Genomic DNA, 20419 nt, shown 5'->3' with positions numbered 1-20419 from the left:
GACCGACTGAGAGTTATCCTCCTCCGTAGAGTTCCACTTTTGAATAGTAATACCTGGAATGCTGGCAATACCTGGGTTGAAATCCTGCACGATGAGGTCGGCTTCCTGTTAGGGCGAAGATGCTTCAGCGAAGATGTTGGCTATGATATATCTTACCAAAGGAGAGATCCATGTTTGGCTGAGGGACTCGCTTCAATGTGCTTCTGATTTCATTAGCCTGGTACATGTCGTCATCTACTCAGTCAACAAAGCCCAGACCCGCCATGGCGCGCAGTGTGTCCTCTGCGTAGAGCATCGTCATCAACTATCGCAAAATAACTGGACGTAGTGCAATGTGTGTACTGACGGATGAGAATCAGGGCTATCCGAAGGGTCAATATGCGCGGATCACATCATCGTTATAACAGCCTAGATCACTTAGATGTCTTAGGGTCACCCGGCTTGATCTCCTTGCGGTACGCAGCCAGAATTGCTATCGAAGAGAGTGGTCCATCACGGGACGCCTTTGCCACTATGTCGAAGAGGCGGAGTCGAATGGCAACGGGCATGAAGCCTAGTGAACATGCCTGTCGGGGTGTATATTAGCCGAGTGACAGAGTGCCGATGAGGGACTATATGTACTGAATAGATCGTTCTCTCGAGCAATGCGCCTGCAGAAATTGAGGCCATAATGTTGTGGCAATTTCTTAGTTATCTTAGCTGAAAGCTCAGCCGCAGGCGCGGAATCATAATAGTTTTAAATACACTCCATGCTTGTACTTCAAGGTACTTCTGCTCCCGGCTTGCTTCACGCACTGACCGATCGATCAATATCTGTACTCAATCAGGTAATAGCCAATATTGTCACTGGTGTGATGAGTGTGATGTGCGCACCATAGATTAATGCAGCTGTCCAAAAGAAGTTGTGCACGATCTTCGGGGGATTACGATGTGGTAGGCGACAAGGTTTACTACAAAACTAATCGAGCAACGATGAGTTTTTGAGAGGACTTGAGTAGAGTTCCATGTTGAGATAAAGCCCCTGCCACACAGCGATCATGGCTAGTAAGCAGCAAGGGATGTGCTGACATGAAATTAATCGAGGTACACTCCTCACGGTCGGCCATCGGGCCATTTATTATTAAGAAGCCCGAACTAAGCCTGAATTCGTTAGCTTCTTTCTCATCCTTCGGGGTAGAATCTCACCATCGCGGAGACATTCCGGAACTATGATTTGCCCGCACTTTAGCATTTCCAAGTGGATCGGACACATTACCCGCCAATGCCCTAAGCAACATGACCAAGAATATGCCCGAGCAGGAATAATCCGACTAAATACATACGAACCAGATGTATATAAAGAGAACTTAGACACCAGCAGATATATCACTCAACATCAACATAATAGTATTATCACCACCCAAATACCTTCATCCGCATCTTCACCACTTCTAAATTACAACCACCAACATGTCTCCAATCACCCGCCCACCCCTCCACCCCACCCTCTCCGCCGTCCACCAAACCATCCCAACCATGGACATCAGCACCCCCGAAAAACGCCGCGTCTATCGGGACTACCTGACCACGAACTTCACACTTGAAAATACCCTCAAAGGCCACGAATCCACAATCGTCTACCAAGAAGTCGACATCCCGGGTCCCGCCGGCCCTCTGCGCGCCACCATCTTCCGCCCAAAGCACACCACCCTGAATGTCTCCTCCACCCCGGGAATCCTCCACCTGCACGGCGGCGGCCACTCCACCGGCAACCGCTTCATGGGCTTCACCGTGCTAGACTGGGTCGAGGCCCTCGGCGCAGTGATCATGACAGCCGAGTATCGTCTCGCACCGGAACATCCTCAGCCCGCACAGCTGGAGGACAGCTACGCGGCTTTGAAATGGATGAGCGAGCATGCGGACGAGCTAGGCTTCAATGCCTCCAAGTTAGTAGTTTGTGGTGGCTCGGCGGGTGGTAATCTCGCAGCTGGTTTGAGCCTGCTAGCAAGGGATCGGGCCGGGCCAGCGATCAAGGGCCAGGTACTGATGTACCCATGGGTCGACGATAGCGTGGAGTGGACCTCGATGGAGCAGTTTGGGGATATTGCGCCGTTGACGAAGGCAGATGCGGCGCAGGCGAGTGATTTTGCCTTTGGAGTGAATAGGGAGTTTGCCGATATGTATACGGTTCCCTTGAGGGCGCAGAGTTTTGTGGGCTTGCCGGAGACGTTTATTGATGTTGGGGAGGCAGATGTGTTTCGCGATCAGGATCTTGCGTATGCGACGAGATTGTGGAGGGATGGGGTTGCTACGGAATTGCATGTTTGGCCGGGGTGCTGGCATGGGTTTGATGCTTTTGTGCCGGAGGCGGAGGTTAGTAAGAGGGCGAGGGAGGCGAGGTTGGGGTGGTTGAAGAGGTTGCTTGCTTGATGTGTTGGAGGTGATTTAGGGGTTATTATTGTTTGTGTTCTAGATTTGGTGTATATGTTATTTGTTTGTGTAAGTTCTAAAAATTATAGAAGGAGGTGTGATTTTTCTTCTCAGTTTCAATTTGTCCCAAGTTAACATTAGACATCGGACAGATGCAAAATGTCGTGATTGGAGTAAGATCAATAGCTCTGATTCCAGCTCACGTGCTTTCAGCCTTCTTCTCGATCTCACTATCACCCTCCATCTTCGCGGAAGCACCCTGCTCGCTGTCTCGCGCATCCTTCCGCTCAACATCAGGCTTGTTCTGCTTCACACTGCGCCATTCCATACCAAGTGCACCAATGATAGCAAGGCAAGCCATGATAAGTCCCACCTGAAAGCACACGCGCAGAGAATCATTATAAGCCCTCAATGCATCATCCCGATACGCCTCAGGAACAAGGCTTAACACCTCCGTCGCACCCGTACTCTGAATTACCCGCGGAGTTACATCGACACCCGGAATATGACCAAGTCGCTTAGCCAGCTGATTGGAAAGAACATTCGCACCCACAGACGTGAAAATAGCTCCGAAGAGCTGCTGACCGAAAAACATAAGCGACGCTCCGATAGCGACGTCCTTCCGGGACAACACAGTTTGCGCGGCCATATTATTTATCTGAGTTGATGAACCAAGGCCGTAGCCGTAAAGAATTTGAAAACCGATCCATTTTGCTTCTGAGGTGTTGACATCCAAGGTGGTCAGCAGGCCAGCACCGATTGATGTAAGGCAAACACCAAAGATTAAGAAAGGCGTGTAGTATCCGATGCGAGAAATGAGTTGTCCGGTCACAATCGATGCTATGACGAGGGGTATTATCGTTGGAAGGAGATGGATACCGCTACTGACTGCTGAGACGCCTTCAATAGCTTGGAGCCATATGGGGAAATAGTATACTAGTGTTCGTCATTGGTATGCGATTTCTGCATGTAAATGGTGTGATGACTCACTGATGATCATCGTATGTGCGCCTTGGCAGCAGCTCACCCAGAAGCCACTTGCAATACTACGCTGGAAAAGTATTTTAGGTGGTAATGTAGCCTGCTCTGGCTTCCAGATTTGGATTACCACGAAGGCAATAAGAAGGATGAACGCGAGCACAAGCAGTGCGATGATCCTCCCATTGCTCCACTGGACAGTGTTAACGTTGCTTATGGCTTGGAATTGTGCCTTAATGAGAAAGCGTCTAACTTACGTTATATGTGGTACCGGCCCACTGCAGGGCCAGGCATAGACAGACAACGCCGGGAATAAGCGCTACCATTCCTGAAAGATTCAACTGCCGCAGCTTCTCTTGCAGTGGTGTGTTCGTGGCCGGCTGTGCAGGGATATGCAATAGGAAGAAGACGACAACCAAGACCACCCCACCAAGAGGAAGGTTGATGTAGAAACACCACCTCCATGTGGCGTCGGTAGTAAAGGCGCCACCAATCAACGGACCTGACACTGACGCGACCCCAAACACAGCCCCAAAGAAGCCCTGGTACTTAGGACGCTTATGGAGCGGAACGGCATAGGTAATGATGACCATCTGAAAGGGTATGTAAGTGAATAATGATTTTATGATTAATATTGAATAACTCACGGCACCAGATAGAATGCCACCAGCTCCTATTCCGGCAATTGATCTGCCTAGGATAAAAGCAACAGAGCTTGGAGCGGCACCGCACAGCGCCGAACCTGCCTCGAACAGTATTATGGACGACATGAATATAGCCTTGATATTGAAAGAAGGATACAGCTTGCCAAACATCAGCTGGAACGCACAGTTGGTCAGCGAATATGCCGTTCCGTACCAGCCAATATCGCCTGCTGAGTCGAATTCGTTGGTAATCTGGGGTATCGCTGTTGAAATGATCATGCGGTCCTGTGTAAAGGTCAGATCAATATACCTTATGAATTAGAGTATTGGAGAATACCAAAGACACGAGGAACATGCCAATCAAGATAGAAATTATAAGCATCGCAAGCCTGAGACCCGAGGGATATGTAGCTTCAGGCTGGATGCTCTTGCCATTGTTGGCAGTGGCCTTATCTTCAGCTTTGTGGTCTTGGGTTCGGCTGTGGCTTTCAGAAGACATGTGGATTCTTGTAAGCCGCTTGGAAATTCAAATGCTAGTACTATTTCAAGACGTAATTTGAAGAAAGGACAAGCACAGAATCGCGTATATCGAAAGAGTGTCGATTTCAGAACCGATGAAAAGAATCTTTTGCTCAATATATAGGTCGACATCCTCGGCCGAGCACTGGAGTGTTCGACGACATCTTTGTGAGGTTGCAGCTGTGGTATAGATGCCCTTCGGTAATGGAGCCGGCCGTCTCGGGATCCGAGGCAAACCGCGCTAAACCCTTCTGGGACCCGAAGGCCCCGAAGAACCCAATTTCGGCCATCGAGCGCCCGACCTGCACTCTGCTTACTTTTCTACTATGAGGCTGATACATTGTGAATACTTGCTTAATTCACTTACTTCATAGCAGAGGCGGGTCCGAATCTAATTAATGTCGTCCGCCTCTCCGACTGGGCCTCAGGGTCAGAATCGACCTAAACTCGCCTGTTCTCTCTGCGCTCGTCGTAAGGTGAAATGCGACAAGGGCGAGCCGTGCTCTAACTGCCTCAAGGCGCATGCTCAGTGCTTATACGAGGCCCCTGCTCCACCTCGGCCACGGAAGAGGGCGGCTGATGAAGAGCTTCTCGCACGATTAGCTCGGTACGAGGAACTCATGCGGAAGCACAATATCGATTTCTCCTCACATGCCCACTGCTGGATCTCTTCAAACCAGAAGACTCAACCGAAGGTGAGCCATCCGGCTGGCTCACGCACTGAAGTGGGCGGCGAAACTAGTGTTCATTCTCAAGGAAGGCTCACTGAGAGCACAGATGCTAAAAGAGAACAGTAAGGTTCCCGCGCGACTAAGAGACTGTCTGCAACATGTTACTAATGATTGACAGATGTTTGTGGTCAAATCTAAGGCCAGAGGTTGGCGTTTCCCGCTACTACCGTGATCGTATGATATACTAATATCCTTCTGCGAATAGCTCATGTATCCCCCTATCCAGAGCCTCAGACACAAGGATGACCCCCTTCTGTATCCTACTCCTTCCCTTGAAGAGGCTATCTCTGATACACAAAGCATCCACGACGTCCATCCCGAGCCAAAGCACATCTATCGGTTGTGGCAGATCTTTGTAGAAAGGGTTCACCCAATGACAAAGATCGTTCATGTCCCTACCCTGCAGCAGCGTATCTTAGATACTAGCTGCAATTCCTACTGCGCTTCCAAACCACTGACGGCTATAATTTTTGCCATCTATACCATTTCAATCACCTCTATCTCCGCGGGAGACTGTGAAACTTATTTTGGCGTGGGAAAGGCCCTTCTTTTGAGACAATACCGAACCGCAACTCTGCGTGCTCTGATTGCAGCAGACTTCCTCACAACTAGTGACCTCGAAGTTCTACAAGCATTGGTATTGTTTCTCTTTTCTAACCCAGGATGTGATTTAGCAACCACCCTGTCCGGCGCCGCGCTCCGACTAGCCGAGAAGATGGGTTTGCATCAAGACACATCTGACCCCAACATATCTTTCTTTGAAAAGGAGATGCGCATTCGTCTATGGTGGCAGCTCTGCGGTCTCGGCGCTCGGTGCCGCATTAGCTCTACCCCAGGAATGAAGAAGCCACCACCCACTTCCGAGATAGGCGACGTCCGCCTCCCACTCAACGTCAACGACGCGGATCTGCACCCGGACATGACTGAGCCTCCTCTGGAACACAACGGTCCCACAGAGATGATGTGTGTCCTGTTGAAAATGGAAGCCTCCAACTGGCGCCGACATTTTCCGACAGCCACCAAGCTCTTTGAAAGTGTGATGCAGGGCTCGATCAGGTCCAAGGAGGTAATCGAACTGGAGTGCAAGGCGGTTGACGAGCTCAACGACATATACTGTCGGAAATACTTTCATAATTCTGATCCACACATCCCACTTCATAGCCTTACTCATGCTATTGCGAAACTCTCAATCGCGCGCTTCAGGTTCAAAATTCGTCATCCTCGAGGGCGGCTCACCGCAGCTGACAACAATGCCTATTTTACACGTGAGGAAAGTGATATCCTATTCGAATCATGCCTGACCTGGGTGCAATGCATGATGGATATCAGGTTACGCAGCAAGTTCCCGTATTATTTATTCACGCACCTCACGACAGACTCTTACATGGATGCCTATATCTACCTCCTGAGTGAGCTGCGGCGACGATGCTCAGGGGACCGCGTAGCACTTGCTTGGCAACTGGTCGAAGAACTTTTCAATGAACATCCTGAGCTCATTGATGGTGACGACGATTTCTATGCTGCATTTGGGGACTTGGTCTTGGATGCATGGGAACATCACAGTCACGAGCTGAAAGAAAGCCCGGGAGGTCTAGGATTCGTCACCAAGCCACGATTTATTGAACGACTCTATCATGAGAAGTCTTCTAGAGGTCGACCTCGTTATAGTAATCTGCCTTCTTTCTCGGATTTACGTGAGCTTGGTGGGCTTGAACCGCAAGATGAAAATGATAGCAATTGGCTGTATTGGGAGGAGTTTCTTCGGTTATAGGCAGGAATGTGCGGTGCGGTAGAAATATTGATCAATAAATTTGAAACTAATGAATAGTCTAACGTCAACAATCTCGTACATCGGAAGGTGTAGGTTCATGATTCTTTCAGTGCGTCTAATGTGCATCTTGGTAACATACGAAAGATGACCCGAAGGAAAACTATGATAAAATGCATTTTCTATTCGACCCCCACTTTTAGCAGGTTATCATGACCATTCTGTGGTAAACACAAAAAAGTGGCCGAACTAGCTTCGGTGAAATCAAAATAAATACTCAATCAACACACAATCAAACAGCCCCTTCAGTGAAAGGAGCTCTGCCAATAAAAGCAAACAGAAAACACAGATTGATCGCCAGCAAAACATCGGGCTTGACTCTGCGTGGGACCCCCGAGCCTCTCTATCCTCATACAAGATTTTCCAGTCTGTATAATGCTAACAATAGGCAAACACTGACGATGGACCGATTGCGGAGTAGTCAAGTTGTCAAACCTCTAACGCGTGATCTCTCTCGATGTTCGAAACTTGGACGGCACAATGTGACTCGGCAACACGAATGGGGCATCCAACTCACTCTTCCCCAGGATGCTCGTAATCAAGAGCAGACTCTAAGCTGTCCGAACATCTATTATAAACGCGGGGGAATTACTCCATGATCTTCGCACGCTTGGCAGCTTTCGTCGGCTGCTGTCCACATTCCACCCATTTCCGCCTGCGCCTAGCTTCCTGTGCCGCAGAAATACTAGGACGTTTGCCAAAACAATTATCATTTGCGACCTTCTCGCAATACTTAACGTGGCTTTCAATAAAGTTCCCGACATTCTGTCCAGGGCGAGGAGTGAGTATGGTGATAGATTCGTGTGGGCTATTTGAAACCAGAAGAACCCGACGAGCATAGCTAGCTTTCCAGTTCACCTGCTTGCCAAGGTGTAGAAGGACATGGTAGACAATTCCCTTCTGCGTATACTCCTGACAACATCCATAGAACCTATCGGAAGCGAGAGAATTTCGCTTTAACGTTGCTCGAAGCCCTTCCACAAAATCAACTTCATGCTCCAACGGACACTCCGTGTAGGTAAGAAAGATCCATCGGCGATGTATCTTCTTGTTCCAAGGCGCCAATGTTTTAGGAGAGGGCCCGACCGTCACAACAGAGGACGGCTGAGAGACCTCAGCGGGTAATTTCACACGGAAGCTACTGACAGTCATTGTTATGTGAATGAGCAATGTTTTTAGGTGAACAAACGTCAGAGGTTACTCTCACGTATTTATACTCCTCAGGAACCCCTCACATTGCAGGAACCGCGTCCCGATTAGGAAGGTACACCTAATCTCGCCAAGAATTACGGCGATATTGCCAAGAATTCCCTCTTTGGGATTCTGCTCGTCGCTACCGCCCGTACTTACCGTACGGAAACCCCCTCTTTTCCCTCTTAAGGGGGATGCCTCCTATCGGAGGGGGCCCCTTCATCCTATCGGTGTAATTAGACGGTCGCAGGCAGAGACTATTTAAGATGCGGCCAGAATAAATCCCGCAATTTTTCTTACAATACCAATCCAATACATGTTACTAAGCGTTTAGCTATCTTTTTCACCAATGGTGAGGCCCTCTCGGGTATACCGCGGAATTTTCCTGTTCTGTGATGTTATAGTCGTATTGTGGAGTGCGGGGCTCGCAGACAGCTCACTATCATCAACTATCTATACACAGATTAAATACTGCCCCTGATATGTATACAACAGATACAAAGTTTGCAAGAAACTAGAAACATGAGTGGACTATTGCATTCTATGTAAACAATTTGATGCTCAGTCTCGTATTGCTCTGGCTATGGCCTGGCATTACCTGTAGTATAAATCAGTCACATTATCCATGAGGTCTGCTACTGCCTGGGCATTGATGCACAAGGATACTTCCTTGTAGCGGTGTACCAGAGAGCCCGCCGTTCATACATACTTTGTTCATCGATGAACTAAAGTGTTAATGTGTTCTACGCCGGCGCTCACATCCACAACACCAGCCATGAACGCACTATATACTTAGAAGAAAACCAAAGACGACCTCAAAAGCCCCCCTCCCCATTAGGGAAAAGGAAGAATAAAAATAGAAGAAAGTTACGTAGGTTGAAGATAATCAGAAAGGAAGTGGTAGTATAGAACGCTGACAGTATAAGATTCGTATCTGTCAATGTAGGATCTCTAGACCGATTGCACCTCTATGCCAACATTATGCATCATTCCAATCAGGAAATCATGGGAATCATGATTATCCGAAGTGCAAAATCTTCACATTATTTACATACACAATATGTGTCTCAACTTTGATTGAAAAAGAAAAAGAGGAAAGAAAAATGACAGTAGTATGAAGGTGAATGCAAATGCAATAAGCTAAACACGCCGGGTGTCACCGGATATTCAGCTGTGACGTCATATGAATATAAAGAGGTCTGCACAGCTGACAGACCAACTCTGTTCCTCCATCTCACACACCCATTGCACCATGGATCCGGCAAACGAATATTGCGGGCTTGAAGACTATGGCCTGGTGGGGGACATGCACACCTGTGCGCTGGTTAGCAAGAATGGCAGCGTCGACTCCATGTGCTGGCCCGTGTTCGATTCCCCTTCCATTTTCTGCCGCATTCTCGACAAGGAGAAAGGAGGCCATTTTTCGATAACCCCAGATCGCAAATTGAAGAATCCTCTCAGTAAGCAGCGCTATCGTCCATATACCAATATGCTGGAGACACGCTGGATCCATGAGGAGGGTGTGATGAACATCTTGGATTACTTTCCGATCGCAAAACCCAAGCCCCATGTGGTCGAGAAAGGGCTTCCCCAGTGGTGTCGATGCTACCAGAACAAAGGCTCTGCGCAATATCAGGCATGTCGTTCCGGGATGGTACGGAAAGCAGAGTGCGTGCGTGGTGAAATGGAGATAGAAATTGAGCTCTTCCCGGCATTCAACTACGCTCGCGATTCACATGTAGCCCAACAGTATTCGGCTTCGGATGACGCTATCCAAGTTTACCACTTTCAGGCTGAGAGTCAGAATCTGGTTGTCAGCGTTCTGGGAGACAAGGGTGATGTTTCCGGGGATGACTCCGATCTTAGCATTGAATTTGAACTCTCTGACCGACCCGGCCATTTAGGCCCCGGTCTGGTTGGGAAGGTTACCTTGAAAGAAGGACAGTCTATCACTATGCTTCTTCACGACCAGGAATCCATAACATGCAATGTGGAGGATCTAGCGCCCTATCTACAGCAGATTGAGCGAACAACAGGCGACTTCTGGTCAGACTGGACCAGCAAGTGCACCTTCCGGGGCCACTACCGCGAGCAAGTGGAGCGCAGCCTACTTGTTCTTAAGCTGCTAACCTACAAGCCAACTGGAGCGATCGTGGCAGCTCCCACGTTCTCCCTGCCCGAGCATATCGGCGGAAGTCGCAACTGGGACTATCGCTATTCATGGGTGCGAGATGCAGCATTCACCGTGTATGTGTTCTTGAAGAACGGCTATCCCGAAGAAGCCGAATCGTACATCAACTTCATCTTCGAACGCATCTTCCCACCCATGGATAAGAATCCAAAGCCAGGGGAGCCCTTCTTGCCCATCATGATTACCATTCATGGCGAGCGCGAGATCCCCGAAATGGAACTCGACCATCTAGAGGGGTACCGGGGGAGCCGACCGGTGCGTATCGGCAATGGTGCAGCGACTCATATTCAGCTCGACATTTACGGGGAACTAATGGACAGCATATACCTCTACAACAAACATGCCGCCGACATATCATACGACCAATGGCGAGCTATTCGTCGCATGATCGACTTCGTCATCCAGATCCGTCATCAACCCGACCAGTCCATCTGGGAAGTGCGCGGACCACCGCAAAACTTTGTCTACTCTAAAATCATGCTTTGGGTGGCTTTGGATCGTGGCTTACGGCTGGCGGAGAAGAGATCCAATCTGCCATGTCCGGACCGGGCGCGATGGATGCACGAACGTGATGCACTATACGATGAAATCATGACCAAGGGGTATAACGCCGAGAAGGGGTTTTTCTGCATGAGCTATGAGAATCAGGATGCTATGGACGCTGCAGTGCTTATCGCGCCGTTGGTGTTTTTCGTAGCGCCGAATGATCCCCGCTTGTTGAGCACCATCCAGAAGATCACCGAGGTTCCGGCAAAAGGAGGTCTGAGTGTGGCTAATATGGTGTCACGTTATGATACTGGGAAAGTCGACGATGGTAAGCTATCCCCTGCCTACCCTAATGACGACACACTTCTAACACATTTTCAGGTGTTGGCGGCAATGAAGGCGCTTTCCTGATGGTTACATTCTGGCTCGTTGAAGCCATGATGCGCGTAAGTTCCGACACTCAGCCTCTTTTACCCTATTCTCGACAGCTAACAAATATCGCCAGGCCGCTCGATCCAAAGCCTATCTTCCTCACGACCCATTCTTCCAGCAACTGCGCAAAACAGCGACATCGCAGTTCGACAGCATTCTCTCTTTTGCAAATCATCTGGGGATGTTCTCCGAGGAGGTGGCGACGTCCGGCGAGCAGATCGGCAACATGCCGCAAGCGTTCAGTCACCTTGCGTGTGTGAGTGCCGCGATGAATCTGGGCGGAGGGGGCGACAGATAATCCTATCGCATCATGATAACAGCCCGAAAAGGACAATACATATCGAAAATCAATGTAAAGAGGATTTCAGCGTCTGCTTTTCGATGATTACATATGAATATGACACAAACTCGCATCAAGTTCCTTTTGTGTCCCATAGGAAATCCCTGAAGACCCACGAGGACCCTACATATACTTCATGTGGGGAAAGAATCCTACAAATATGCTATAATATAATTATCTCCATATCCTGAGTAGTTGGCTGTTAATATTCAGGTTTCACATACCGCCAATCATTTACTATAAGTCACGAGTTGTTACTAGTTGTTGTTTGAAGTACATGCGGGATTCAAAGTCATATAGTATATTTTTCATAGTAATGAAAACGGTCCAGATCCCCCTCTCATCGAATCTCTCTGGCAGTAGTATTTACCACTACTCCGACCGGCAATCACATGAGGAGAACCCAAACAAATATTGAAGAAAATATGAGAGGACCAAAGAAAAAAAAAAAGAGAATCCAAACATATCCGGAAGAAGACAGAAAAAACAAAAAAGAAAGCCCAACGCGGGGCTCGAACCCGCAGCCTTGAGATTAAGAGTCTCACGCTCTACCGATTGAGCTAGCCGGGCTAGTTCGGTGAAAGCTACAACAGAATAATGCTACTAGTAGAGTATTCTTCCAATGAAGTCTCCAGCAGGGTCTGCATCACGTGCTTTGACACCCTACAGACAGATGCATTAGTGCTACCTTTAGAGCCATTCCATATGCGAGGTCTTGCATTAGTGTCACTTTTAGAGCGATTCAATATGCAAGGTCTTGCATTAGTTTCAGTTTTAGAGCCGTCCTCTGAGGCCGTGCATTAGTGCTATGTTTTAGAGCAATTTAATATGCGAGGTCTTGCATTAGCGTTCACTTTAGAGCCATTCTGTATGCATGGGCCTGCATAGATACTATTTATAGAGCTATACCCCGAGATAATCAGTTACTAACGCAGGTCTGCGCTGCCATATGCACCACACTGCATTGGCTTAACTTATAGAGCTATTAAGAGATTGTGGATTAGAAAATCACCCTGCCATTGAGCCACGTTGCCTTCCGAGCCATCCTAAACAACACGGTTCACTTTTGCTTCCTTCTCACCCTGCGCCTGTACCGTCCCGCAAGAGCAGGGGTGTATCGACCAACCAGGTTTACACCACAGGAGTTATTGAAGTTCGCATATCAGAATATATTCCTCGTGCTACTCTTACTGTTTCTTACTATGTCATAAGGGTTCGTTTGTTAAGCCTGCCAAAGTCCATGATCGGCAATAAGCAGTGTTCGGTCTTCAAAGCAAGTATATTAGGGGTGGAGAAACAGATGCAAGTCAGTTTCAACAACATCCTATGTTTTTGGTGGGCGCTGATTCTCCTTCTTAGGGGGTTGGTCGGGTGGCGGCATGCCTGGCTTCTGGTCTTGCTCAGGCTTACTGTACGGTGTGCGCCATATATTAAACGCCTCCACGTACGGGCTCTCCTCATCGATCGGAAACGATCTGCTACTCTTTGGGTCGGAAAATCCAAGACAATCGAGGTCAACAAGATAAAGCTTGTTTGTCTGAGCCTCGTAATTCAGATACCCAGCATGTTGCTGGACCAGCTTATAGCCATTCTTGCGCATAGTCCTGCGATGAGAGCAGCAGGGGTTAGTTAGTAAAGGAATAGAGCCTCGCTTTCTAAAGCAATGAAACCGCTGTCTTACTCCAAGATATGTGCGAGTTGGGTTCGGATACTTTCAAGCTGTCGGTCGGTAAGCTCATCTTGGATTTCATCCACATTTTCGCCCGGGGGTATCTGCATAACCAGAAAGTCGATATAACCATCAGGAAAAGGCATCCACTCCTCCTGCAATTGGGTCTCGTGGTGATAGTATTTTGGTCCTAGTCCACGCTCACCTAGGAGTGCTGTAAGTTGAACTTCGTGGCAGTAATGTTCCTCGGCCAACTCCTCAGCTAACTCAGCCTCTGCGGAATCATCGAAATCAAAGTCTTCTGGGTCCAGTTGGTAACGGATTTTGAGAAGAGACTGTAGATTGTTTTCCATGTTTATGACCCTTGTTAGGACTCGGCGTTGACCCGATTCGAAGTCCAAGAACTCAGTGAGTTGCTCCAAGACCTTTAGCTTCTTCCCGTCGATATCGAAGACTCGTCCTGTGAAGCTGAAGTCCCACATTTTTGCGCTCTTGTCCGGGTAAACCCTTGATTGAACAATAGTATATGAGTTGCGAGATGCGTAATTTTCTTTGATTTTTTTGGGAGGTAGTAAAGGTAAATATGAGTCACCACCCGTATTCTTTCACTATGACGCCCGAGCGAGTCATCACAAGAAGGTCATTTTTTGGGACTTAGTTTCTTTGATAATAATGCTCAACACGGGAATATTCACCGTGCAGCTGCAGTTGCTGCCATGCTATGATGAGTGAAACGCTAATGTCAATACGAATGGCATCTACACTCATCATTCGGGGCTGATCTATTAAAAGAACATATCGAGCAAAAGTTTCTGTCTGAAGCGCGAAATTTGACCTGAATGGGGTTACCAGAAAACTTGATACAGTAAGCGTAGCACTATCTAGACTTCGACCATGGAAGTTGTCGCTTCTACTGCATTTGTGTCGACCTGGTATTATGAAACTCAAAATAAACGCTACATCTGATTATAATCATTTAATATCCAAAGGGATAAGTATTCAGCTTCGTAGAGTCTTTAGGAGTCTCACTGTATCGCCCGATAACGGCTGAGATAGTGCGATGAAGATGTATCTACCGCGAGGTACGAACGTATAATTGTTGTCGCTAACTTTTGAGTCTAATCTACTGCAGGTAGGCCGTTTTCTAAGGCCATACATTAGTGTTCTTCTAAATGCATTCATTCAGCCGGCCATGTATATGCATGGGCCTGCATAAAAGCTATAAATAAAGCCATACCCTAGCAATGCGGTCATAGTCTGCTATATGCACGGCACTGCATCAGCTTAACGTATAGAGATTTTGAGACCGTACATTAGAATAGCAAGTTCCCGATTGAACCACTCTGCATTCCCAAACCACCCTAACCAACGCGGTTCTCACCCTGCGCATGTACCCTCCCGGAAGAGAAGGAGTGTATCGACGAAATGTCTGATAAGATATATTAGCAAACGCTACAAATCTTTAGAGTGCCATAGCATACCAACTTCCGCCCATATTGGACACCGTAGTAGCTTCCTTTGTCGTCTGAAGCTCTGATTGCCGTGGCAGACAGACCTTATCGCAGAGATACACGGTGAATAGATGATTGCGCCGTTGCGCTTATCGGTGGAGACATTAGGAAGTGGGTATCATCATGATGCTTGACAAACCAGGTATACTCGTAAATTGTAAATAAAGCCGTAACGAGAGTAATGATCGTCCATATAGCTCGCTAGTTGACCTATATCAATAGAAGCAGTACAGTCAGCTTTTGGGGCATTTCCTGAAAAGACATAACTATCACAACTTGCCTAGCTTGTCGGACAAAAACTCTTGCCATGTCTGGCGTTTCTTTGGCGCGAATGCCGAAGGTGTCATAGCATGCATCTTGCTATCTACCAGTATAATGTCTGGTATTAGCTTTCCTTTTGCCTTCTTGATCTTCTGCACTCAGTGCTTTCGCTTCTTTTCTTTGATCCAGACTTCAGAATTCAGCAAGGCCTAATCACCCAACCAGGGTGCAGGACATTATGAACCAAGCGACCCTGCACCCCCACTTCATTGGCAACGGCGAATATCTCGTGAGCTATGAGAAATGTAATGCCTCATATCTACCGCAGTAGGGCTCTATAACAGCCTTTATCTCCTTTGTGAAGTCTGGCCAGTATCGAAAAGCAGTGGGGCTCAGTTCAAAATTAGAGCTTCCCAGCTTTAGAATCCTGATCAAGTGTTGCTTATGCAGAGTTGTTGACGATGCCCGTTCGGAAGCTTTAAACTGGAGATAGTGCCGCCGTTAGGTAATACAGATGATTGATATATCCCTTATAAATCCCAAGGTAGTTAGGCAACTTATTAGAATAGCGAGCGATAGCTCTCCCTCCAGTTGTATAGAAAATAGATATATACTCGCTAGTAGTTCAGCTTCTGATATATATATATTGTAGTCAAAATAAAAAGGAAATCAACCTTTTCAAACGCAGAAATATATACCTTTCTGCTTGTCCAATATGATGAATAGAGGGGTTTCACTTTCAGCATCTTCACCTGAAGCTATATTCACGGCTACTTGGAACAGAATAATTCAAGGTGTTTTAGGCAATTTTCTACTTCACAGTTACTCAAGGCAGTGCATAAAAATTACATTTAGCATCATGTCATGAGGCATAATACTAGTAATACAGTCCCGAGCTGCCATATGCAGGGCACTGCATTACCTTGACTCGTAGGCTCTTGAGACCGTGCATTAGTGCCATATTTTAGAGCCATTCCATATGCATGGGCCTACATTTGACAGCTGCCATCTGCACGGTGCTGCCTTAGTGTGCCTTTTAGAACCATTCTTCATGCACGGCCCGAATGAGCTGCTCTAAACATGTGGGCCTGGCATGTTGAACCAATGAGGTTGCTAGTTGACAGAGATTAATGGATCCACTATCCACCACTTGCACGGGCCATGTTAAAGCCGCTAATGCACAAGCTTGCAGGTTGATGGCTCTAAATATGCGGATATCCAATCATGCTATGACATGGATTGTATGTGGGGCTCATCTTCAAGAATCAAGGGAAGATGGAACTGATGCACAGTTATGCAGTAAACATACAGTATTTAGCTTGCAGATTACATAAGTTTCCGATATTATGCAGGTCCTGGCTAGTTATAAATTAGCTTAAAGCTAGTAAGTAAAACTGGACACAACAGTAAGTATTTCAGCCGTGGAATATAGCCAAGACATATAGGTAACCACAATAATTCAAATACGAGCCATCGGCGCTCAATAGTGCAAACCTTCCACGGTGTGCTTTTGGCAGACTTGTAATCTGCAGGCGAAGACTATGAAACCTGACATGGTTATTCAACGATGGCCTCGTATCTCGTACTTTTATGCGCAGGCCATTGAAAGCGTAAAGACACTAGTCCCTAGTTACAGAAGACATGGCCCAAAATGTCTGGCGTATTCCAGATGCAGTACTTTGAGGCGGATACAATATACAAATTTTAGATTCATCATTCCCGCTGATCGCCGGGACAAGCGACAAAAATGGATTGGCCGGAAGGATGGCGGAGGCGCATGTGGCGAATATCACGGAAACCACCGAAGATTGTAAGGGTCTTGTTTGAATTGGAAAACACTGAGGAGTTCAGTCGATATTGAGGATGACTTCGATGATTTACAGAATGATGATGATGATAATGTGACGGTAGTGAAAAGAGTAGTGTACTAGTAGATTGCCACCGTGCATGGGAGCGAGAGAATGCATGTTCCCGGGACATCTGCAGCGCGGCATCGGAAGGTCTCACTCGTTTGTTGTGACAGGTCAGGTGATAACCTGCTTGTCAGCATGCTCATCTAGACCAACTTTACCTCCCCAACCCCTCGTATACTTCCAACAGTGCCGCAGTGCCTCTGCCCTCGTCAAGCATTTATAGGAGCTCTTCATCACCTTTCTATCGTCTTCCGGTTCTGACGGCGGTTGATCAATCTTCACACCCCGTCATAGCATCCATTTTACATTCACCTACCCTCAGATACCTCCTCTTTCCTGAACGAAGACAATTCCCCCCACCCCCCTATAATAACAAGCACCTCCTTGTGACTGAGACTTATCTTGAGAATCTGTGGAACAATGGGTACCCTCATGGTGGTCATAAACCCAATCATGGCCGCAGGCGGCTACGATAATGATCGCAGAGTCGGTACAGGACGTGTTCTTCCTACCAAGTTCAATCCTCCCTATCCTGACGACACACCGCAATCCCTTTTTCCACCTGGTGTCAGGGTCGACAGCGTTCCACAGGTTCATCGCTTCATTCGTCGAAACAATCCTCGCCAGCTCCTCCTTTACACAAAGGGTACCTGTTTGAATAACGGCGAAGCTCAGCCCAGAGGAGGCTGTGGTGTTGTCTACAGATCTGCTGTGGACCTTCCTGAAGGCAAAATGAATCACTTCAAGATCCCCCTCGAGATCAAAGGGCCCAGTGGCCGAAAGCATCCGCACACCAGCGACCGAGCCGAATTACGGGCTGTGATAGCAGCCTGCCGCTTCCGCTGCTGGACGGGGGAAGGGTTCAACAAACTGGTGATCGCGACTGATTCCGAATATGTGGTGGAAGGGGCGACATGTTGGGTCCAGGGATGGATCCAGAGGGGCTGGAAGACAAGAACAGGGAACCCTGTTAATAACCGGGACCTGTGGGAGTGTCTGCTGGGTGAGCTGGAGCGGTGGTATGATCATGGTATGGAGATCCAGTTCTGGCAGATTCCCAGAGAATGCAATACCGATGCAGCTCGCCTTGCCGAACAGGCCGCGTTGGAGACCCCAGCCAGAATGTTTGGCGATGTTTCCGGATACATGGTTTAGGATCTAAATGTGTTCACCATGGGTCTGCCAACGGGTCGAAGGTTCTCAGTGTTCTTGTCTGTTGTTTTCATGGAAGGCCGATATAAGACTGACCGGGTATATGGTACGGCCGTTGTTGCTGGAACAAAAATTGTATCTAAAGCTTTTGCCAGATGTGTATATAGGATTCCGAGTTATAAGAGTGTTCCTAGTATGGGCCTCGTGGCTATAGCAATCCCTCTTGTTTTTGATAATTAGACAGACTGTCCTTTGTGCTTGCAGTATCAGCACCCCAAGTCAATTGGAAGTATCGCGTTAAGGGTAGTCACTACTAATCCACAGATCACATAAGTGTACTAAAAATAGCCACTCAGAGCCAGAACGATCGGTTCACGTGATTTTGGAAATTAAGCTCTGGTGGCTATTCGAAAAAAATGCTAGCGTGCAACAAGGTACACACTCCCAGCCGATCAGGAGCGGCTGGGAGACGAATCCCACCACGACACGTAACACATCCTCCTCCTTCATCGCCTCGCGAAGCGCACCATACTGCTGATACAGCAGCTTCACCTGGTCAACTACCATTATGTCATTCAGAAGGGCAACGGCATACTCCAGCACAGCTTGAATCTGTGGACGCAGGGGAACAGAGTTCTTATTAGCAACTAGGTAGCTGGGATGGCACTTCACTTTGACTGCTGGAGAGTCGGAGAACTTGTACTGGACTCAGCCTTGGCGCTAAAACCTGGTCTTGGGCTTACGGGGTGGAGAAGGGAGTATCCTGGTACGGACCAGATGTGCTGGACATCCTTAGACTTTCCCTTTCTCATTTTGTGCAAGCTTGAGATGAAACGGGAAGAAAAATGGAAAAGGGGTAAAATAATAGTAATAATAATAATGATAAAATCATAATATTACTTGGAATTAAGAAAAAGAAATAACTGGGTCGCAGATCATATTCCACCGCACGGGAAGGACCGGGACTATAAAAGACCCTCCCGAGCGGTCCCGATAGTGGCCCGTGCCGAAGAATTTGACCATCGCGGACAGTTAACGGTTTCCGTCTCGACCCATACTTGGTGAACCATGGATCAATGGTACTTTCAGTTTCAGGGAAACGCCCGAGAAAGTGGGTCGATTGGGTACCCAGTGGTGAAAAGTTATTTACAGATGTTTGGGTTTAGGGCTTATTTACACTAGGAATCCAGACCTCGTAAGGTATCAAACCATCGGGATTTGTTCGGATTCAGCATTCTTGGCGCCAGTTATGAGTCATCTCTATAGTAGGGACTAGGTTTATCTACCATAAGGTTTGGAAGGAAGTAGTAAGAGAAAGTAGATTCCATTCCGAGATTATTTCACAGGTAAAGAATTGTATTAGAGCGCGGAGGTGGTATATTCTATTCTAAGAAGGAAATCGATGGATATAAGACAAGGCGCTTGTGACATGAAAGAAACTCGTGTGGTATCGTGAATCTCCCCCGGTGTGGTTGTGGGAATTTTCGGTGGCTTCTCGAGAGACTGTATGTAGAGGGAGATCGTGTGTGGTGGGAGGATGTTCGCTATGTATCCATATGCCTAGCATACGGTAGCGTGGATGAGGTCAGAACCCATAGGGCTGTTTTAGAGAATACGTTAGCGGCGGACGCGATCAGCTGCGGAAAGTCCACACCTACATCTAGCGGCCCTGTCCAGCATAACGTCCAGGCTGAAAGTTGTATTCATCATCCCAGTGCTCCTTTGCAGCTAGGCCAGCTTTCCATAGCTCCAGGTGTTTGCGAAAGCGCGATTTGAAGTTGTTTGGAGAGGATGGACGGTGTACGGCATCCTGGATGTTGAGACTAACTGATGATGGAGAATCCATGTTGAGCGGCTGTGTGATACACCACGAAAAAAGATGGGAAATCTGGGAGAAGATGATATTCTGATTGTACACCCTGAATTGACCAGACTGGCCTATTCTTATATGTTTATCACACCGACAGAAAGAAAAAATTTTCTTGTTTTCTTTTTCTTTTTTTTCTCTCAAGGATAGCGTAAGCCTTGTCGGTTTTCTCTCGGCGCGGGTGTTTCTCGGAAACTCGGAGATGGTTCGGTTTTACGATATTCGCAAATCTTTCCCGAGATTTCCCGCACCAGTCACAGAGCACCGTTCCTGGCAACTCATCCTTGGTCAACACAA

General features: G+C 47.6%; 8 protein-coding genes and 1 non-coding gene across 9 annotated transcripts; 4 read left to right on the top strand and 5 right to left on the bottom strand.

Moving 5' to 3' along the window:
* Positions 1-69: 69 nt before the first annotated feature.
* Positions 70-770, bottom strand: BDQ94DRAFT_126619 (uncharacterized protein). Its single transcript, XM_026763878.1, has 5 exons — positions 622-770; positions 418-566; positions 347-361; positions 157-282; positions 70-84 (listed from the first exon to the last, which is right to left on the bottom strand). Exons 1-4 carry the CDS (start codon positions 667-669, stop codon positions 243-245), a joined length of 252 nt encoding a protein of 83 aa, XP_026628996.1. The 5' UTR covers positions 670-770; the 3' UTR covers positions 70-84; positions 157-242.
* Positions 771-1326: 556 nt separating this feature from the next.
* On the top strand, positions 1327-2409 carry BDQ94DRAFT_185983 (alpha/beta hydrolase; the record flags this gene model as incomplete). Its single annotated transcript, XM_026775023.1, has 1 exon — positions 1327-2409. Exon 1 carries the CDS (start codon positions 1450-1452, stop codon positions 2407-2409), a length of 960 nt encoding a protein of 319 aa, XP_026628995.1. The 5' UTR covers positions 1327-1449.
* A 199-nt stretch (positions 2410-2608) lies between these two features.
* Positions 2609-4530, bottom strand: BDQ94DRAFT_168286 (MDR family MFS transporter; the record flags this gene model as incomplete). The annotated part of the gene is made up of 5 exons (XM_026771017.1): positions 2609-3345; positions 3400-3580; positions 3645-3980; positions 4035-4316; positions 4369-4530. 5 exons carry the CDS (start codon positions 4528-4530, stop codon positions 2609-2611), a joined length of 1698 nt encoding a protein of 565 aa, XP_026628994.1.
* Positions 4531-4892: 362 nt separating this feature from the next.
* Positions 4893-7108, top strand: BDQ94DRAFT_185975 (Zn(II)2Cys6 transcription factor). The gene is made up of 3 exons (XM_026775022.1): positions 4893-5343; positions 5400-5427; positions 5487-7108. The coding sequence occupies exons 1-3, from the start codon at positions 4949-4951 to the stop codon at positions 7050-7052; spliced, it is 1989 nt and encodes a 662-aa protein (XP_026628993.1). The 5' UTR covers positions 4893-4948; the 3' UTR covers positions 7053-7108.
* A 115-nt stretch (positions 7109-7223) lies between these two features.
* BDQ94DRAFT_139472 (uncharacterized protein) lies at positions 7224-8276 on the bottom strand. Its single transcript, XM_026765433.1, has one exon. The coding sequence runs from the start codon at positions 8259-8261 to the stop codon at positions 7698-7700; it is 564 nt and encodes a 187-aa protein (XP_026628992.1). The 5' UTR covers positions 8262-8276; the 3' UTR covers positions 7224-7697.
* A 1265-nt stretch (positions 8277-9541) lies between these two features.
* Positions 9542-12087, top strand: BDQ94DRAFT_139470 (glycoside hydrolase family 15 protein). Its single transcript, XM_026765432.1, has 3 exons — positions 9542-11305; positions 11359-11423; positions 11483-12087. Exons 1-3 carry the CDS (start codon positions 9553-9555, stop codon positions 11705-11707), a joined length of 2043 nt encoding a protein of 680 aa, XP_026628991.1. The 5' UTR covers positions 9542-9552; the 3' UTR covers positions 11708-12087.
* Positions 12088-12246: 159 nt separating this feature from the next.
* Positions 12247-12319, bottom strand: BDQ94DRAFT_t92. The gene has a single exon. It is a non-coding gene; the product is annotated as a tRNA-Lys (tRNA).
* Positions 12320-13073: 754 nt separating this feature from the next.
* On the bottom strand, positions 13074-13900 carry BDQ94DRAFT_168283 (uncharacterized protein; the record flags this gene model as incomplete). Its single annotated transcript, XM_026771016.1, has 2 exons — positions 13074-13353; positions 13431-13900. 2 exons carry the CDS (start codon positions 13898-13900, stop codon positions 13074-13076), a joined length of 750 nt encoding a protein of 249 aa, XP_026628990.1.
* A 3530-nt stretch (positions 13901-17430) lies between these two features.
* Positions 17431-18587, top strand: BDQ94DRAFT_126520 (ribonuclease H-like domain-containing protein). Its single transcript, XM_026763876.1, has one exon. The coding sequence runs from the start codon at positions 17524-17526 to the stop codon at positions 18256-18258; it is 735 nt and encodes a 244-aa protein (XP_026628989.1). The 5' UTR covers positions 17431-17523; the 3' UTR covers positions 18259-18587.
* The last annotated feature ends 1832 nt before the right edge of the window (positions 18588-20419 follow it).

This window comes from Aspergillus welwitschiae (assembly GCF_003344945.1).
Source record: "Aspergillus welwitschiae strain CBS 139.54b unplaced genomic scaffold BDQ94scaffold_8, whole genome shotgun sequence".
Classification (NCBI taxonomy): Eukaryota; Fungi; Ascomycota; class Eurotiomycetes; order Eurotiales; family Aspergillaceae; genus Aspergillus; species Aspergillus welwitschiae.
This window is presented reverse-complemented; position numbering and strand designations above follow the sequence as displayed.

What these genes read in the sequence shown, in the direction of transcription:
- BDQ94DRAFT_139472 (XM_026765433.1), bottom strand. Translation starts at nt 8,261, where the DNA reads ATGACTGTCAGTAGCTTCCGTGTGAAATTACCCGCTGAGGTCTCTCAG.
- BDQ94DRAFT_139470 (XM_026765432.1), top strand. Translation starts at nt 9,553, where the DNA reads ATGGATCCGGCAAACGAATATTGCGGGCTTGAAGACTATGGCCTGGTG. An exon ending in TACTGGGAAAGTCGACGATG is followed by an intron (nt 11,306 to 11,358) that starts GTAAGCTATCCC and finishes ACACATTTTCAG; the next exon opens with GTGTTGGCGGCAATGAAGGC. An exon ending in TCGTTGAAGCCATGATGCGC is followed by an intron (nt 11,424 to 11,482) that starts GTAAGTTCCGAC and finishes AAATATCGCCAG; the next exon opens with GCCGCTCGATCCAAAGCCTA.
- BDQ94DRAFT_185975 (XM_026775022.1), top strand. Translation starts at nt 4,949, where the DNA reads ATGTCGTCCGCCTCTCCGACTGGGCCTCAGGGTCAGAATCGACCTAAA. An exon ending in ACAGATGCTAAAAGAGAACA is followed by an intron (nt 5,344 to 5,399) that starts GTAAGGTTCCCG and finishes AATGATTGACAG; the next exon opens with ATGTTTGTGGTCAAATCTAA. An exon ending in GGTCAAATCTAAGGCCAGAG is followed by an intron (nt 5,428 to 5,486) that starts GTTGGCGTTTCC and finishes TTCTGCGAATAG; the next exon opens with CTCATGTATCCCCCTATCCA.
- BDQ94DRAFT_126619 (XM_026763878.1), bottom strand. Translation starts at nt 669, where the DNA reads ATGGCCTCAATTTCTGCAGGCGCATTGCTCGAGAGAACGATCTATTCA. An exon ending in TCGAGAGAACGATCTATTCA is followed by an intron (nt 567 to 621) that starts GTACATATAGTC and finishes ACACCCCGACAG; the next exon opens with GCATGTTCACTAGGCTTCAT.
- BDQ94DRAFT_126520 (XM_026763876.1), top strand. Translation starts at nt 17,524, where the DNA reads ATGGGTACCCTCATGGTGGTCATAAACCCAATCATGGCCGCAGGCGGC.